The following is a 15,553-nucleotide window of genomic DNA, read 5'->3' as shown; positions in this document are numbered from 1 at the left end:
TTAAACGAATAACAATTAATTCCACAATTCTGAAAGAAATGCAAATAAAAAACTGTATTCTCTCCATTTCAGCAAGTTGTTTCACAGTAACCGGCCTCATCAACATTAAACACATTACTCGCATTAACATGAACACACGAACTACGTTCTGAAGATTAAAGTAAGATTATTAACTTATTGGATGTTATTCATTCGTATTAACATCGACTGAATTTTAAAAATCCTCCCGTTAGTCTCACATTCACTCTCCACTAACACACGCATTTCTACTCCATCACTGAACATCAAACTGGTGATATATGATATAAACTTGTTATATAGTAACATTAACTGGATATGAAATACACTACTCTACAAATATATGTTTCTGTACAATATTTACTTTTTTGTCAACCAGTCTTCATTTAAACGTCTCAACAGTGTACTGGCGCTTTAATTCAGCGCGGCAAAATATTAATTAGACTCGACGCTGAAACTCCCGCTTCACCGCTGCGGCGTCCGGTGTAAAATGTTATCAGTGCAGAGATTACAGACGTTACAAACTGCAGATTTGTCGCCGTTCCACACGAGAGACATCTTCTTTACACACAGCACAAAATCCATGTCTTCCCGCCCTCTTTTGATTGACGGGATATAAACGGCCCTGATCACCGGACGTTTTTAGACTATCGGCCGACAGCGTGCAAAATTGCCTTAATCGGTTGATACGGATTACTGACCGATACATCGGTGCATCTCTGATAATTAGTGTCGTGTTGTTGAAGTTGGACGGCTGAAATATCACTGGGAGTTGCTGTTAAGCAAGACATGTTCGTATACGACCTTTTCTGCCTACTTCATTCTTAATTTCCAGACATGCATTACAAAAAAAACAAAACAAACCCCAAAACAGAATAATTGTAAAACACGACATGTTGGAAAACGCTGGAATTTTCCTTTACTGTGGTAAAAGCTCCGAATCACTAGATGCTAATTGAGGAGTACAAGGTCAGATTCTTGGTGTGGCCTCTAGACTTGTGTAACAAAAGCCTGAATGCTAACATTCATGAAACTCACTTAATATTACAGCGGCATATGATTAAAAAAAAAAAAAAAGTGTAGTTTTGTTTTCACTCCAGAATACATCTGATTTGAGGGGACAATGTATAGAGTTGGATTTAATGATTAGAAAGATAAGAGGAAAGTCCTGCTAAGACTTATGACATCTGAGTGTGTGTGTGTGTGTGTGTGTGAGAGAGAGAGAGAAACTTGTGCAGTGATCAGTGTATGTATACCTATACATATATACCTGTTCATTGCAGATTGTGGATTTGATCTATACACTACAGAAACGGAGAGACTCACAGGACTGAAAACAGGAAGGAAGAGGAAAGATAGGAAACCAGCATTGATCCTCAACTCTTTCTTTCTCTGTACCTGTCCTTTGTTTTTATTCATCTCTGATCTTGCCCTTTCATAGTGCATCGCTTTGTGATGGATGCGCCAACAAAAGCATGTGAACCTGAACTGAATGATATATTTGTGCAGTGATGACTCAGACATCTGATACAGTGTGATTGGATGGAAGAGTTATAATGCCAAATTGGATCCATTTTGCTTGTTTTTTTGTTTTTCTCTCCAGAAAAAACAACAGCCAGTATTAGACATTGATATGACCAAAAACAGAAATAAGTTTGTACAGTATGCACTAACTGGACACTTTATTAGGAACACTAGGAAGAACCCACATTAATATGGTTTTGCTCTCACAACAGCCCCAGTTCTTCATGGCACAGATCTCACACGCTGTTGGAAATATTCATTTGACATTTTGGTTCATGATGACATGATCGCATCACCTCGTCCTTGCTGCGACTCTCCTGTTCAACTCCATCCCAAAGGTGCTCTTCTCAATTCAGATCTTTTGACTGGGAAGGCCTTTAAAGTACACTGAACTCACTGTCATGTTCATGGAACCAGTTTGAGATGGCGTGTGGTTTGTACCGTGGTGCATTTTCATGCTGGACTTTGTGGCTATAAAGGTATGTACAGTGCTGTGAAAAAGTATTTTGATTTCTTCTGTTTTTTGTGTAAATCTCCTACTAAAGTGTTTCAGACATTAAAATCTAAGGTAAAACAAAGGCAACCTGAATAAACACACGATGCATTTTTAAATGATAAGCAAAAACGTTATCCGATACGAACTGGGCCTGTGTGAAAATGTATTTGCACCGTAGTTACTAATTCCACAAATCTATGAAACTGCATTGATGATGGGGTTCAGCTGGACTAGACACAACCAGGTTGTGGTTGAAATACATCAGTCTGGGAAGGGTTACAAAGCTATTTCAGAGGCTCTGGGACTCCAAAGAACCACAGCGAGAGCCGTTATCTCTAAATGGAAAAACTCGGCACAGTAGCGACCCTTCCCAGAAGTGACGACCTTCCAAAATTCCTCCAAGAGCACAGCGACGACTCATCCAGGAAGTCACAAAAGAGCCGAGGACAACATCAAAGGACCTACAGGCCTGTCTTACATCAGTAAAGGTCAGTGTTCATGACTCCACTATCAGAGAGACACTGGGGGAAAATGGCTCCATGGAAGAGTGGTGAGGTGAAACCCACTGCTGACCCAGAAGAACATTAAGACTCGTCTGAATTTTGCCTAATCACACCTTGATGATCCTCAAACCTTTTGGGAGAATGTTCTGTGGATTGATGAGTGGAAAGTGGACTGTTTGGAAGACAGGAGTCCCGTCACATCTGGAGTAAACCAAACACAGAATTCCACAAAAAGATCATCGTACCTGCGGTCAAGCATGGTGGAGGAAGTGTGATGGTGTGGGGATGCTCTGTTGCTTCAGGGTCTGGACAACTTGCAGTAATTGAGGGAAACATGAATTCTGCTCTCTACCAGAAAATCCTAAAGGAGAATGTCCGGTCTTCAGTCTGTAAGTTGAAACTCAAGTTATCGGAAGTGTTTGACTGCAGTTATTGCTACTAAAGCTGGCACAACCAGATTTTAAGTTTAATGGGGCAATTAATTTTCAAATTGGTGTTAGGTGTTGGATAACTTTTTTTGCTTTAATAAAATATGGGAGTTTCTGGAACCAACAATGGCAACATTAGTGTCTTTCACGTCCTTTGACGGACTGCTGTCCCATGCCGGGTGTACTCCTGCCTCACACCCAGTGTTCACGGGATAGGCTCCTGATCCACCGCGACCCTGATCAGGATAAACAGGTTGGTGAAAGGGAGCGAGAGAATACGTCGTCCAGTCTTTCGGTGACTGTGTGGGTTCAGTTGATGACATCTCGTTGATGCGTCTCTAAATTGGAACAGTACATGATGGAAGCATTCGCTGCAATACATTTTGATGGAAATACACCTTCTGATGGTGTAACACAGTTTTCCTCTCTGAAACTTCCAGAAATTTAAATCGATTGCTGACTGCGTGTCTTTTGCTGTGTGTTTTGTCGGGCCCGGTGTTTAGTGTTTAGCCCAGGCACTTTCATCTAATTTTTCAGTCTTATTTTCTGTCTTTATTTGGATTTACTTTTTGTTATGATTTTCAATTGGACTTTTCTTTACTCTGTTCAGCACTTTGGTCAGCCTTGCTGTGTTAAATGTGCTTTATAAATAACATTTACTTCCTTTGCTTCGTGTAGCTTTAACACTGGCACAGCATTAGAACAAGTCTGAATTCACTGTGGTGTTTGTGGCTTTGATGTCCCGCTGGGTGGCTGGGCTTTTGTGCTGTTTGTAGGGCTGAATGGGTGAACAGAACTGAAACAATAGCAGAGCAACCCCCCAGTACCATAAACGCGCTCACACACACACACACACACACACACTCACTGTGACCCTTAAGGGTATGAGCGACAGAGGAGATAAGCAGCAGCAGCAGGGTGGAGTGGCGGAGCTTAAAAAGGCATAGATTTATCTGAGAAGAGCGAAGTGACAGAGGAAAAGCGAAATGAGATATCTTTTGGCAAAACTGTAAGTGAATATAGACACACAAATCAAGTTTCTTCGAGCCGAACAATGGCGAGGCAGGGAAAGCGTCAAAAGAAAGCGTAAGAGGTGGGAGGATAAGTGTTGGAAAAGACTGACAGCATGAGAGAAAGTGAGAGAGGAGTTAAGGAGGTGAGAGGTGTGCTGATGGAAATGTCAGCATGTGGATTCCTTGACTGCTTCACGCTCTAATCAGTGCTGGGTGTGTGTTTTTAGATGTGTCAGCACCATCCTCTGCTTGTGAAAGGCGCAAAAGACAAACACAACCTGTGATTGAGATTAACACAGCGTATAATGTCATGAATGCCAGACAGATGGATACAGTTACAGATGTTGCGTTTATTAAAAACAACCAAAGTAAACAAACCAAAGGAGCTAGGAAATTCTCAAAATGATAGACATGCAAAAGTTCAGGCGATCGATCTGTAAACAAAACATACTACGGACCACCTCCATTAGACAGGAAAATGCTGGAGGGCAAGGAATGGCTGGATTATTGAAGACGTGAGACGTCTCTTTAGAAGTCTGGATCATGGATATCTTTCCCTTTGTATCTTTCCCTTCATACGTGAAGTGGAAACTGGCCGGGGATCTTGGAAGATAGGGTCAGGTGCAGACATGGTAATTAATCAATAACAGCATGCTTCACGTACTGGAATGTATCGTCGCCTACAGTATCAAGTTCAGTCATAGACTTTAATAAATGCTGTACTCCACAGAATGCTTGGCTCAATCCGTGAGCTGCCTGGGCTTTGCATGGGAGACCCCCTGGGTCACAGCGCTGGGTGGTCAGGATGGTGTGTGTGAAAGTCCCTGATGAGTGCTGGGTCTACAACATCCTGAGCAGAGTCTCTCCAGTAGTTAGAGATTGGAGGCGTCCTCTGTGTTGAGTCGAGAAATTGGACGATTCCTTCGAACCTTCTGTGCTAACTGGACAGAAGAGTGGTCACGTTTCCTCCTGGAGGCCTAGTGCACCCAAAATTTTATTTTGTCACTGTGTGCAGGAAACCCTTCAGTGTCCAGACGTGTTTCAGTGGGTGATGGACCCAATAATCTGGGTTTGAGGAGACATGGAAACTAGATGAGAGGTGATACTAAAAATAAAGTTTATATGTGACTTCATTGATACGATGAATGACTTTAAAGTGGCCTCCTCACTGTTCCTGAGCCAGCTCTATTCACCATAAGTGGGTGTTTCCAAACGGTGTTTGTGTGCAAATTCCTTATAAACCAAAAAGGCTCGGTCCAGATGTCTTTAGGCAACCACCCATGACCCCCTCGCATTTTTGGAACCATTCTTCTAGGAGGCACTGAGGAGGTTGGTAAATGAGTACGCACTGGAAGGGTGTGAGCTGTGTGCCAGAGTAACAAAGGAAATTGTGGGCATACTCTGTCCCCAGGAGAAAACGTTACCCCTTCCTCTGGAATCTTCCAATTTCTAGGTTTTCTCCGTTAACCCGAGGTTGAAGTCCAGACGTTAAGCTCACTGACCAACAAAACTTTGGGTGCGAGCAACTGCAAATTAATACCATGCCTTTGGAATGAACATAGGATGTTCAACAATCACAATTGAGTGTCTTGGCCAGGAGCCCACATACTTTTGGCTATGTAACGTATCTCATAAATATTACTCAGCGTACATGGAAGTCTGCTTTTCTTGGCTTTAACATTAGTCTTTGTTGGACTGTGGTGGCTAGAGAGTCACAGTATACTGGTAGGTCATAATTTTCAGAGATCGAAAATTTTGTAACTATATCTCTGAGAATGTCACTAACGAGAGGGTTTACGACCCTTCCACATACATGTAGTGTAAACGTAATGCCCTGAAGTGGTGCTTACGGAAGTCTAGGACTGAACGTTCGTCCTGTTACTCGACACCTTCGCAGTCCTTGCCATTCATTGACGGTATTCAAAGGCTGAGGCAAATAACAGAGTTCTATTCCTGTAAACAATAGACTCTTCTGTACACCTGAGAAGTGTGAAGCTTCTTGATCGGTCACTTTCACTTTTGCTAAATGAAAATGACGTTTGAAGAGAAATTCTGGTTTAAAATTTCTAGCCAGAGCGCTTTTGGCAGAATTCGCGATCGCCGCGTTTACATCCATCAGCATTTGGTCACTATGATATGTCCGAAACAGTACAGTTATTGGCAGTCCCTATCAAACTCAACTAATCGTTATGCCATAGTGCTCATGAGTAAGAAGCAACAGCCAGTTGTATCACAGGACGTAGGATTTCTCAGAGAGCTTTGGAAAATGGTTAGTGGCTATCAGAAAGGAGGAAAAATATGAATTTGGTGTCAGATGTCCAGAGGACAAAAGCCTTATTTGCACGGGATTAGTTACATGATCGGCTGTGGTAACGCTGTCTGTTCTTATATTGTTCCGTCTTGAAGAATTGGAATGGCAGCAAAGCCAATTGTTTTGTTTTTGCCGTACACTAAAAACCTGATCAAAAGATGAACATGAGACGATGGATCAGTATTTCAGCGTTCATTTCCTGATATCCATATCTCGATGAATTAAACAACCTAGAAAATGGTACCTTTTGTTTGAACCCACCCATTTTTCAAGTGAGCAAAAATATTAGAACATGTGACTGACAGGTGTTTTCATGTCGCCCGGGTGTGCCCTGTTTGACTGTTTAAACAATTAATAGCGCAGAATGTCTACTCTTGGTTTGCGCCCTGGGTTTCGCCACTGAAGACTGCATCTGTTATTAAAAATATAAGCCAACATGAAGATCGGCGAGCTGCCTACGGGAGAAAAGCGTGCCGTTTTGAAGCTGAGAAAAGAGGGAAAATCGATCAGAGCCATTGCACAAGCATTGGGCATAGCCAATATAATCATTTACAATGTCTTGAAAAAGAAAGAAACCACTGGTGTGATAACAGTCAGACATAGAACGGGTCAGCCAAGTAAAATAACAGCAGAAACATTGTGAAAGCTGTAAAGAAAAACTCCAAAACAACAGTAAGTGACCACCAAAAACCTTCACATGGCAGGGGTGATGGTGTCACAATCTACCGTTAGAAGAAGACTTTGAGAGCAGAAATGTAGAGGCCATACCACGGGATGCAAACCACTCATCAGGGGTAAGAATCAGAAGGCACGATTGGAATTTTGCAAAGAAATACAGAGACGATCCACAAAAGTTCTGGAACCAGGATTATCCTCTACCAAAATGATGGAAAGGCCAAAATGTGGAGAAAGAAAGGACCTGCTCATGATCCAAAACATCAAGCACGGTGTAGGCAGTGTCATAGCTTGGGCTTGCATGGAACGGGCTCAGCAGCCTTTATTGATGGCGTAACTCATGACGGTAGCAGCAGATTGGATTCAGAAGTCTACAGAAACATCCTGTATCCCATCTAATTGGAAGGAACGTCATCATGCAACATGACGATGGCTAAAAACACACTGCCAACACAACAAAGGACTTCATCGGGGGGAAAAGTGGAAGGTTTTAGACTGGCCAAGTCAGTCAGCAGACCTTAATCCAGTTGAACGTGCATTTCACGTCCTGAAGAGGAGACTGAAAGGAGAAGCCGTCCAAAACGCGCAACAACAGAAAGGAGCTGCGGTACAGCCCTGGAAAAGCATCACAAGAAAAGAATGCGACAGTTTGCTCAGTGTCACGTCGGTGGGTCACCACCTTGCAGCAGTAATCGCAAATATTTAGTGTTATTGAGTTTAATTTACTTTTAAGAATATCTGTTCCAATACTTTTCCTCACCGACAAATTGGATGGTCTGCCATCAAAAGCGCCATTTTTCAAAGCTGCACAACATTTATTTTAAGATGTAAATATCGGGAGATAAAAGCGGAACGTTCGGATCTACTGTTTCACACTCATCTTTCGATCACGAACACAAATGTCTTCAGTGTGCGCAAATATAAGAGTTGGCGTTCCAATACTTTCGCAGGGGGCTGTAAGAGCTAATCAGCGGTTTTAATTCTGTCCTGGACGGAATTTTTTTTTACATACCCAGCTGGACATATACTCCCTCTTGCTTTCAAAACAAAGGTTTGATTAATAAAATGAATGATTTTCTTAGATACTGTCTGAAGAAGCAGGTCTTTAATCCCTTCGTGGAAAGAATGGAGATGTTTGAAATGGAAGGGAAACTCATTCCACGACTGAAGAGCCAGAGCACTACAGATCTTCGGTTACGAGCGTGCTTAGATCTTGTAGAAGGATACGCCAGTCGCTTGAAGTTGTAGAACCGAGTTGGCATGCAGAAGGGAGTGTTGGGGTGGGAACATGAAGAAAAAAAATGTAAAAAACACACATAGAAAACCCCACAAGTCCGTTTCGTGTTATCGTGCCATTTAATCTGGCCATAATCAGGTTTTGTTCTTCTATATACAGTGTATTCTATTGCTGTAATTTGTAGGTTTTGCAAAACTCTTTAAACCTGTGATACACTATATTTTTGACATTTCAGGAGTGGCGGATAGAGCACACGACGCACCGCCAGGAGTAAAAGGACGGCTAATGTAGTGATCATTCACACGGGCAAAAGTAGCGCTCAAGAAAACGACTGAAGTAAGAGTAGATAAAGCATCCGGTGGAAAAAAATACTTAACAAACTACACCACGTTCTGCACAGTCGACGCGGCCAATCAGAAAGTGTCTTACCTCCCGTTCTGTTCTCACGGTAACTGATCAAGTGCACGATCGGGGCGCTTTAAGCATTTCCTGCCTGAAACTGTCAGGAAACTCTCTGTTTTGGGTCTGGAAATTGAATTATTTAAAATGTGCACATTTCAATAGAACGAACGGGTTGACGCATTGATTTAATCTGTAACGGTGATCAAAGAATAAATGTAACGAATGTGAACGTTTTGTTTTTTTTTAAACTCGAGTAAAAGTACTATGCTTTGATTATACGCCAAAAAGAAAAAGTACTATAACAGCGGGTACGCTGCCATCGCATTCTTTCTGTTGCTTTCGCTCTCTCCATGGCGCATCATAGGTTTTACAATATCCGTATCCATCCCATAATATTATTGGCCTTGTATTGGCTTTGTATTGGAGAAAGCTGAATAAACCCTCTAACCGACTGTTAAATGTGGTGTTGTGTGACCTGCTTTTAGATGCCGCAGATAAGGGTCTGTGTTTGGATGAATCACCGCACAAACACGTAAAATCCTAGACGTACGAGTCCAGGCTGATTTGTGTGATTTTTGCAATCTTTTTACTATGAACAGCGCAGCTTTACCGACAGAGTTCTAGAGGCATATAACGACTATGATATGGAACGGTATAACCATAATATAATATTTTGTCCTCTCATACACAGTCCCCATCACAAACTGGGAAGGGAAGAATGGAATGCAGGCAAGGATCCAACATAGACAGAGAGAAAGCAAGGGAGGTAGAGAGAGAGAGAGAGAGAGAGAGAGAGAGAGAGAGATTGTATAAGACACTGAGTCAAGAGAGCGGGAGAGGAGGAGGGCAAAAGAGTCGAGAGGAGAGAGGAATGTCAGCAGAGGAATTTCTAAGAGCTGTTGCTCGAAAATAAAAGACGTGATGGGGAGAATAAAGAGAGATATACACACACACACACACACACACACACACACACACCTCAGTAGCACAAAGACACCCTGACAATCCAAACATGCACTTCATCTATCTTGGATAACAGAGAACAGGCTCGTCTCTTGAGGTGCTGCTTTTCCGAGCCCCGTCTCCAAATACAGTCCCTGCCCTGACAGACAGACTCTTACCCCCGACTCCAGAGCTGGGGGTGAGGGAAAGTTAAAGAGAATCAGATACACTGTTTAGCTTGCTTTTAAACGCTCAGTTTGTGCTGCATTCTGAAGTTAACAGCCTGGATTTTGAGTAAACACGTCTCTAGGTGTTTGTAGCTCTGTAGGGTCAAAGCACTGAGCTTAACTGAATATTTGGAAATTCAACACTTTCAGTAATGAATCCTTTCGTGCATAGTGTCTACGCTTATAGATAGTATATGGACAGCCCTATGTCTGCACTTATGGATAGTATATAGGCTAGCTGAGAGGCTCGAGCTTTTCACGAATAAAAGGTGACGGCTCTTCCCTTCTACACGGACTCTCGTTGTATAGTTTTTACACGCGACGGCCCGCGGGGCTTTAAGCGGTTTAATTCGCTCACGTTATGTCTTGTCATGTTAAAATGAGACGCACCTCATTCGAAGGGATGGAAAAGTCCTCGGGACCGAGTACCGCGTCGTCGTGTAGACGCAGACTGCGTTCCTGAGCAAGTCCGAAGCCCACCGTCATCCAGTTCTCATCGCTCTCCCGAATAAACACACCGGAACTCTTACACCACTGAAACGAACACCTGCGCCCCATTCGAACCCCTCTCATCTACTACACCTGTAGGAAAGCACCACGCGCCGTCACGGATAATTATGAGACCGCATCTTCTCATAGGATAAGAACACGCAGGCTCGTGAATAACCATGAGACACAGACGTGTCGTCGAAGTACTATAGTACACTGCCACGCGACCGCCTGCGACCGAGGTTTTAAACCAGGAAGACGAAACGAGCGGGAAAAAAAAGCTCAAAATGAACCAGTTTTCTCCTACGATTAAAATTAAGGGATGCTGAGATTGTCTGTTATGATGTGCGACACGAACATCTCTGTCAAAATCTCAGAAAATGCAGTTTAGTGTTGAATGACGCTTTAACTGCAGGTGCAATCTGCGAAATTTCCCCACGCTTCCGTTACGTAAATGCAAGTAAATGCATTAGCGGGAGAAAACATGGCATGGGTTACGGAGACTGCTTGAGTTTGTGCTCTGTGCTCTGGTGTACGTAGGAGCCTTGTTTATTATTCATCCTCGTGTTCTTTTTTCTTTTTCTTTTTCCATTCCCCATTGTATCGTGCATACCAGAAAAGGAATTCTTGAACTTTTCTTATCTTTCCAGAATATTCTAAAAACGAAATGATTTATAGCTCCGGTCTTAGCGACTGTGCTCACTCTTGTAATTATCGCTGATATTCTCTTCTGACAACACTCTGAGACTCATTTTTCTCATGGGCGTGTTCGTATGAATGACCGTGCACAGATGCAGCAAAGCCTAAAGACAGGAAAGAGGAAAAGAAAAGGAAGGAAGAATGTCACAGGAAGTGAAACACACCAGGCGGCGTTTATTGATTGATTTATGTAATAATGTGTGCGTTGAGAAACAGCAGGTCGCTGGGCAGGTCTGGGTGTTCTCCGCACACTCCGTCACGTTACACTTGGACACAGAGCCTTTCGGGAGAGTCGAGAACCACATCCTGTAGGCATTTCTCTTTTCCACTGGAAATGCAGCCTGAACGTCTTTAACTGTTAAGGCTAGAGGGCAGTGTTGAACTCCCAGCTTTTTCTCTGTCCAAACACCGTACTCCAAACTGCATTTTTATTTTTTACATTTTCTTTGAAAGTATCATGTGATGTACTACGGAGTATACAGTACCCGGTTCAGAATGTCCCCCAGAATGTCCCCCAAAGTCCCCTGGGAAAGGCTCCTGGCTCCCTGCGACACCGTATAGGATAAGCAGCACAGTATATGGATGGGAGGATGGATAGAGTATACAGTATTCTTACACTATGCACTAAAAGGGGGCTCCTTGAGGATAGACGCTGGTAGATAAATGAAGTTAGACGTAGAGCTGGTCCCTGACCCACATTAAATACAGGTAAATACTATTATATAATATAAGCTTTCCAGTCTTTATATGATTGGACAAACAGTTGTGTCAAGTTTTAGTGTGAAGTTTATATTTGTAACACTCGGTTTGTGAATTTTTATTTTAACTAAACGGAAAAAATGGTACTGAAAGTTTGCCCCGCCCCCATCGGATCGATCGACGAATCGGAAAAAATAATCGGCCAACTAACCGATCATGAAGATGATAAAACGCGGCAGACACGTGAGCACGTGGAGCTTGTCACCATGGGAACCTCGACACGAAGGGGGAAACTATGACTCAGAAAATATTTCGAGATTGGAACGTTAAGGCGCTAAGAAGAGTACCTCGACAAACTTCCCAGGAATCCTTGCACTGGAACACTCTGGAAGGACACTGTGATCTCTGAGGACGCTGGAACGTTGGACCGTAGCAAATCAAGGATTTCAGGAACTGTATCTCAAAGTACCGAAACAGAATTTTTTGAACTTTCCGTGCCTCTTCCTCATATGATACACCGAGTGCCCTTGTCTGAGTAGCAGCACTTTTCGAGACTGTTCCTACACTGGAGATAAAGCTAGCTACTTATCTGTGTGTTCATCACCGCTCGAATGCTGCTTTAGTCTTAACGCAGGTCCCAAAAGCTTTTACCGAATTCAACTCCATTAAGGTCAGTGTAAATGTCGCATACTTTGTTTCCCGCTGGGACTGTTTGAACCGTTACGCCGCATCGGTGCTTCCCGTCATTAGACTCTTTAGATAAGACGGGCAGTGTGGGTGTTGGACGGACGTGCCCGTGGATACAAGATCGGCTAAGTCTGAGGAAGCATCCGCTATACAAGAGCCTGTGAATGAGCTGTTATTATAGAAACAGTAAGGCATTGGAACGAGCGCATTAATATAAATCTACGGTTCATGTTGCAGGCGGAGCTGTTGTTCGAGCTGTGATGTTTTCCAAAATTAATGCACACCTTCTGACCGGAACGGACTCGATGATTCAGCAGCACTGTGGTGTAATATCATTCAGCTTGCCAGGCTTTGACTACAAAGTACACAGTGTGTTCCAGAAACAGATCCCTAAAATCTCAGACTCTTAAAAGGTTATTTGTGTGTGTGTGTGTGTGTGTGTGTGTGTGTGTGTGTGTGTGTGTTCGCAGCTCCAGAGAAAACATTCCTTAGAGGTTTTTGTACTTTATTCTTTCTTTGTGGGTTATTAGGCCACCTTTAGTTTCTGTATTTAAATCATTTACATTGTGTGTTTGTGTGTTTGTGTGTGTGTGTGTGTGTGTGTGTGTGTGTGTGTGTGTGTGTGTGTGTAGGTAGAGGAGGGTGGTAAAGCCAGGTCTCTACAGTGCCCCCTGCTGGTCGGGGATGAAGTGGTCATCATCAACGGTGTGGAGCTGAGCGGGTTCAGACAGGAGGCCATCTCTCTGGTCAAAGGATCCTACAAAACTCTCCAACTCACAGTGCGCAGGTCAGAAAACACACTTCCTGAGACACACACACACACACACTTCAAGCCTCAAACTTCCAGCCACTAAATATTTGCTTAAAATGCGGTCCATGCTTTCTTTAAAGGGGTCGTTCACCCAAAAATAAAAATTCCGTCATCAGTTACTCCGCCTCGTGTCGTTCCGAACCTGTAAGACTTTCGTTCATCTTCGGAACACAAACGAAGAGATTTTTAATGAAACCTGGGAGATTTAACACGATCTCTTTAACACGATGTGATCTACCGTGATTTCATCAGTGGATCAAGTCTGGAAATTTAACATGTACCATATATGGTGGCTGGCAGTAGCACAGCTTGGCCTGTAGGGGGAACCCTGTGAAGCGTTAATCCTCTGAGAGCAGGATGGATAGTGTGTGTGTGTGTGTGTGTGTGTGTGTGAGTGAGCGAGAGAGAGTGAGAGTGAGAGAGAGAGCGAGCACACACACACACACACACACACACAGTTACAGTGTATGCACTCAGATTAGAAAGAGTAGAAGTAATGGTTCTCTAGTACTTTCTGATTGGTGTAAGGGGCTCTTTAAGGTATTTGGAATGTTTGAAAGGGTTGTGATGTTTCTGATGTTCTGATTGGTCGAAGGAGCTGTGACTTTTTAAGGCGTTTTGATTGGTCGAAAATGACAAACCTGGAGGCGTCTTTGGATCCGTCAATCCATATCTCACTAGCCAATGAGAGTAAACCTCATTAGCTAGTGAGTTCTGATTTCCCACTTCCGAGCTAAGTCGGATGCGGTATGAGGTTTTTTAAATGGTTCTGATTGGTGGAACGAGCCATGACATTTCTTTAGGTGTCCTAGTGTCTTTAGGACGTTCTGATTGGTGGAACTGTTTGTGATTGGTTCAGTGATTTAAGTGACTTGTCCCAGCAGACGTTTGAGTTCGGAGATCATGGTCGCGTAATTCACATACCGACACCAAATCTTCACACACAGGGCTTTTTACACACACCCCTTCTCTACCTGTCTCTCTTACATACACACTCCGAGACATGGCCTTTCTCAGGCTTAGTAACATGGTTATAAAGGCAGGCATTGTGTGACACCTGCGTGGCTTCGTGAGGGGGTGGACGTGTGGGAGCGGAATGATGGTCCTGGGTTGAGGTCTCTGCTGGTTTGTGGGTCTTTCTGCCGTCAGTTTTGTCTTCTGTAAGTGAAAAGCGTGCTCAATTGGGTTGAGGTCATCGGGCGTTTATGAATATTTCATCTCTTTGCCTTAAGAAGCTCTTGGGTTGCTTTTGGAGTATGTTTTGGGTCATTATCCGTCTGTACTGTGAAGCGCCATTCTGTCGGTTTTGCAGCATTGGACTGAATCTGAGCAGAACGTATAGCTCTGTACGCTTCGGAATTCCTCCTGCTCCTTCTATCGGCAGTCACATCATCTATAAACACCAGTGACACAGTTCCACCGGCAGCCGTACACGTCCATGCCGTAACACTGCCTCCACCAGGTTTGACCCGTCCTTTCCTTCTCCATGCTCTTCTCTTCCCATCATTCTGCTACAACTTAATCATGCACCAGAACTGATCAGGCTTTTTATCTATGTATGTATGTATTTATTTATTTATTTATTTATTGTTAAAGTCTAATCGGGTCCTTCCGTTCTTGAGTGTTACCAGTGGTTTGCATCTTGAGGTGAACTGTCCGTATTTATTCATGAAGGCGTCTCCTGATTGTAGACTTTGACAGTGATTGCCTTTGTTTTATCTTAGATCTTGTTTTAACTTCTGAAATAATTTAGTATGAGATGTACACCAGAAAAAAACAGAAGGCCCCAGGACGGGGGCCGTCACAGCACTGCATGCTCATGTACCAGGTTTTGAGTGAAAATTCGAACGCGCGGGGGTAATCGTGCCTAAAACGGCCTCGAGCCCACTGAACACCTTTGGGATGAATTGGAACACCGACTGCACCCCGGACCTCCTTGTGTGGCTTTAGTGCCCGACCTCACTAGAGGTGCTCTCGTGGCCGAATGAGCAAATCCCCACATCCACGCTCCAAAATCTACCGTAAAGGCTTCCCAGAAGAGTAGACGTTCGTAAGGACTTTAAGCAGTGTTACTGAAAGTCCCCGTTATAGCAGCAAAGCGGGGCGTAATGATGTAAGGAGGAATAAAGGAACCAGACTCGAATGTTAACTGAGTGACGCCGGATATTGGGACTATAAATCGTCAGTATACAGGTGTAGGAGAGTAAGAGCAAACAGTACCGTGTGTTCGATGATCACAGCAACAGTTCATCGCTTTCCTTTCCGATATCCAGAGGAGATTACGACCGGGGCTCAGGCTCACACTGTGTTCAGGAAGTTCGAATCTTCGGGGCGTCCGTGTGGGACGACCCACAGCAGTGGAGAGAACGTTACAGGCATACAGGCATATATA

The 15,553-nt window shown here is 43.5% G+C and overlaps 1 protein-coding gene across 4 annotated transcripts in view; it reads left to right on the top strand.

Moving 5' to 3' along the window:
* The window catches only part of shroom3 (shroom family member 3), a 56,193-nt gene that overhangs the window by 1,108 nt on the left and 39,532 nt on the right, over window positions 1-15,553 (top strand). For 2 of the 4 annotated variants that reach the window (XM_053688004.1, XM_017492171.3), the window contains exon 2: window positions 12,983-13,137. The exons of 1 other annotated variant lie outside the window; for it this stretch is intronic. In XM_053688004.1, the coding sequence (XP_053543979.1) occupies window positions 12,983-13,137 (155 nt within the window). Of the gene's footprint in view, window positions 1-1,754; window positions 2,022-12,982; window positions 13,138-15,553 lie in introns of all 4 variants that reach the window. One more of the 4 variants, XM_053688003.1, reaches the window with a different exon arrangement.

This window comes from Ictalurus punctatus, chromosome 18, assembly GCF_001660625.3.
Source record: "Ictalurus punctatus breed USDA103 chromosome 18, Coco_2.0, whole genome shotgun sequence".
NCBI classification, from domain to species: domain Eukaryota; kingdom Metazoa; phylum Chordata; class Actinopteri; order Siluriformes; family Ictaluridae; genus Ictalurus; species Ictalurus punctatus.
Note: the sequence above shows the minus strand (reverse complement) of the source record. Positions and strands in the feature narration are given on the sequence as shown.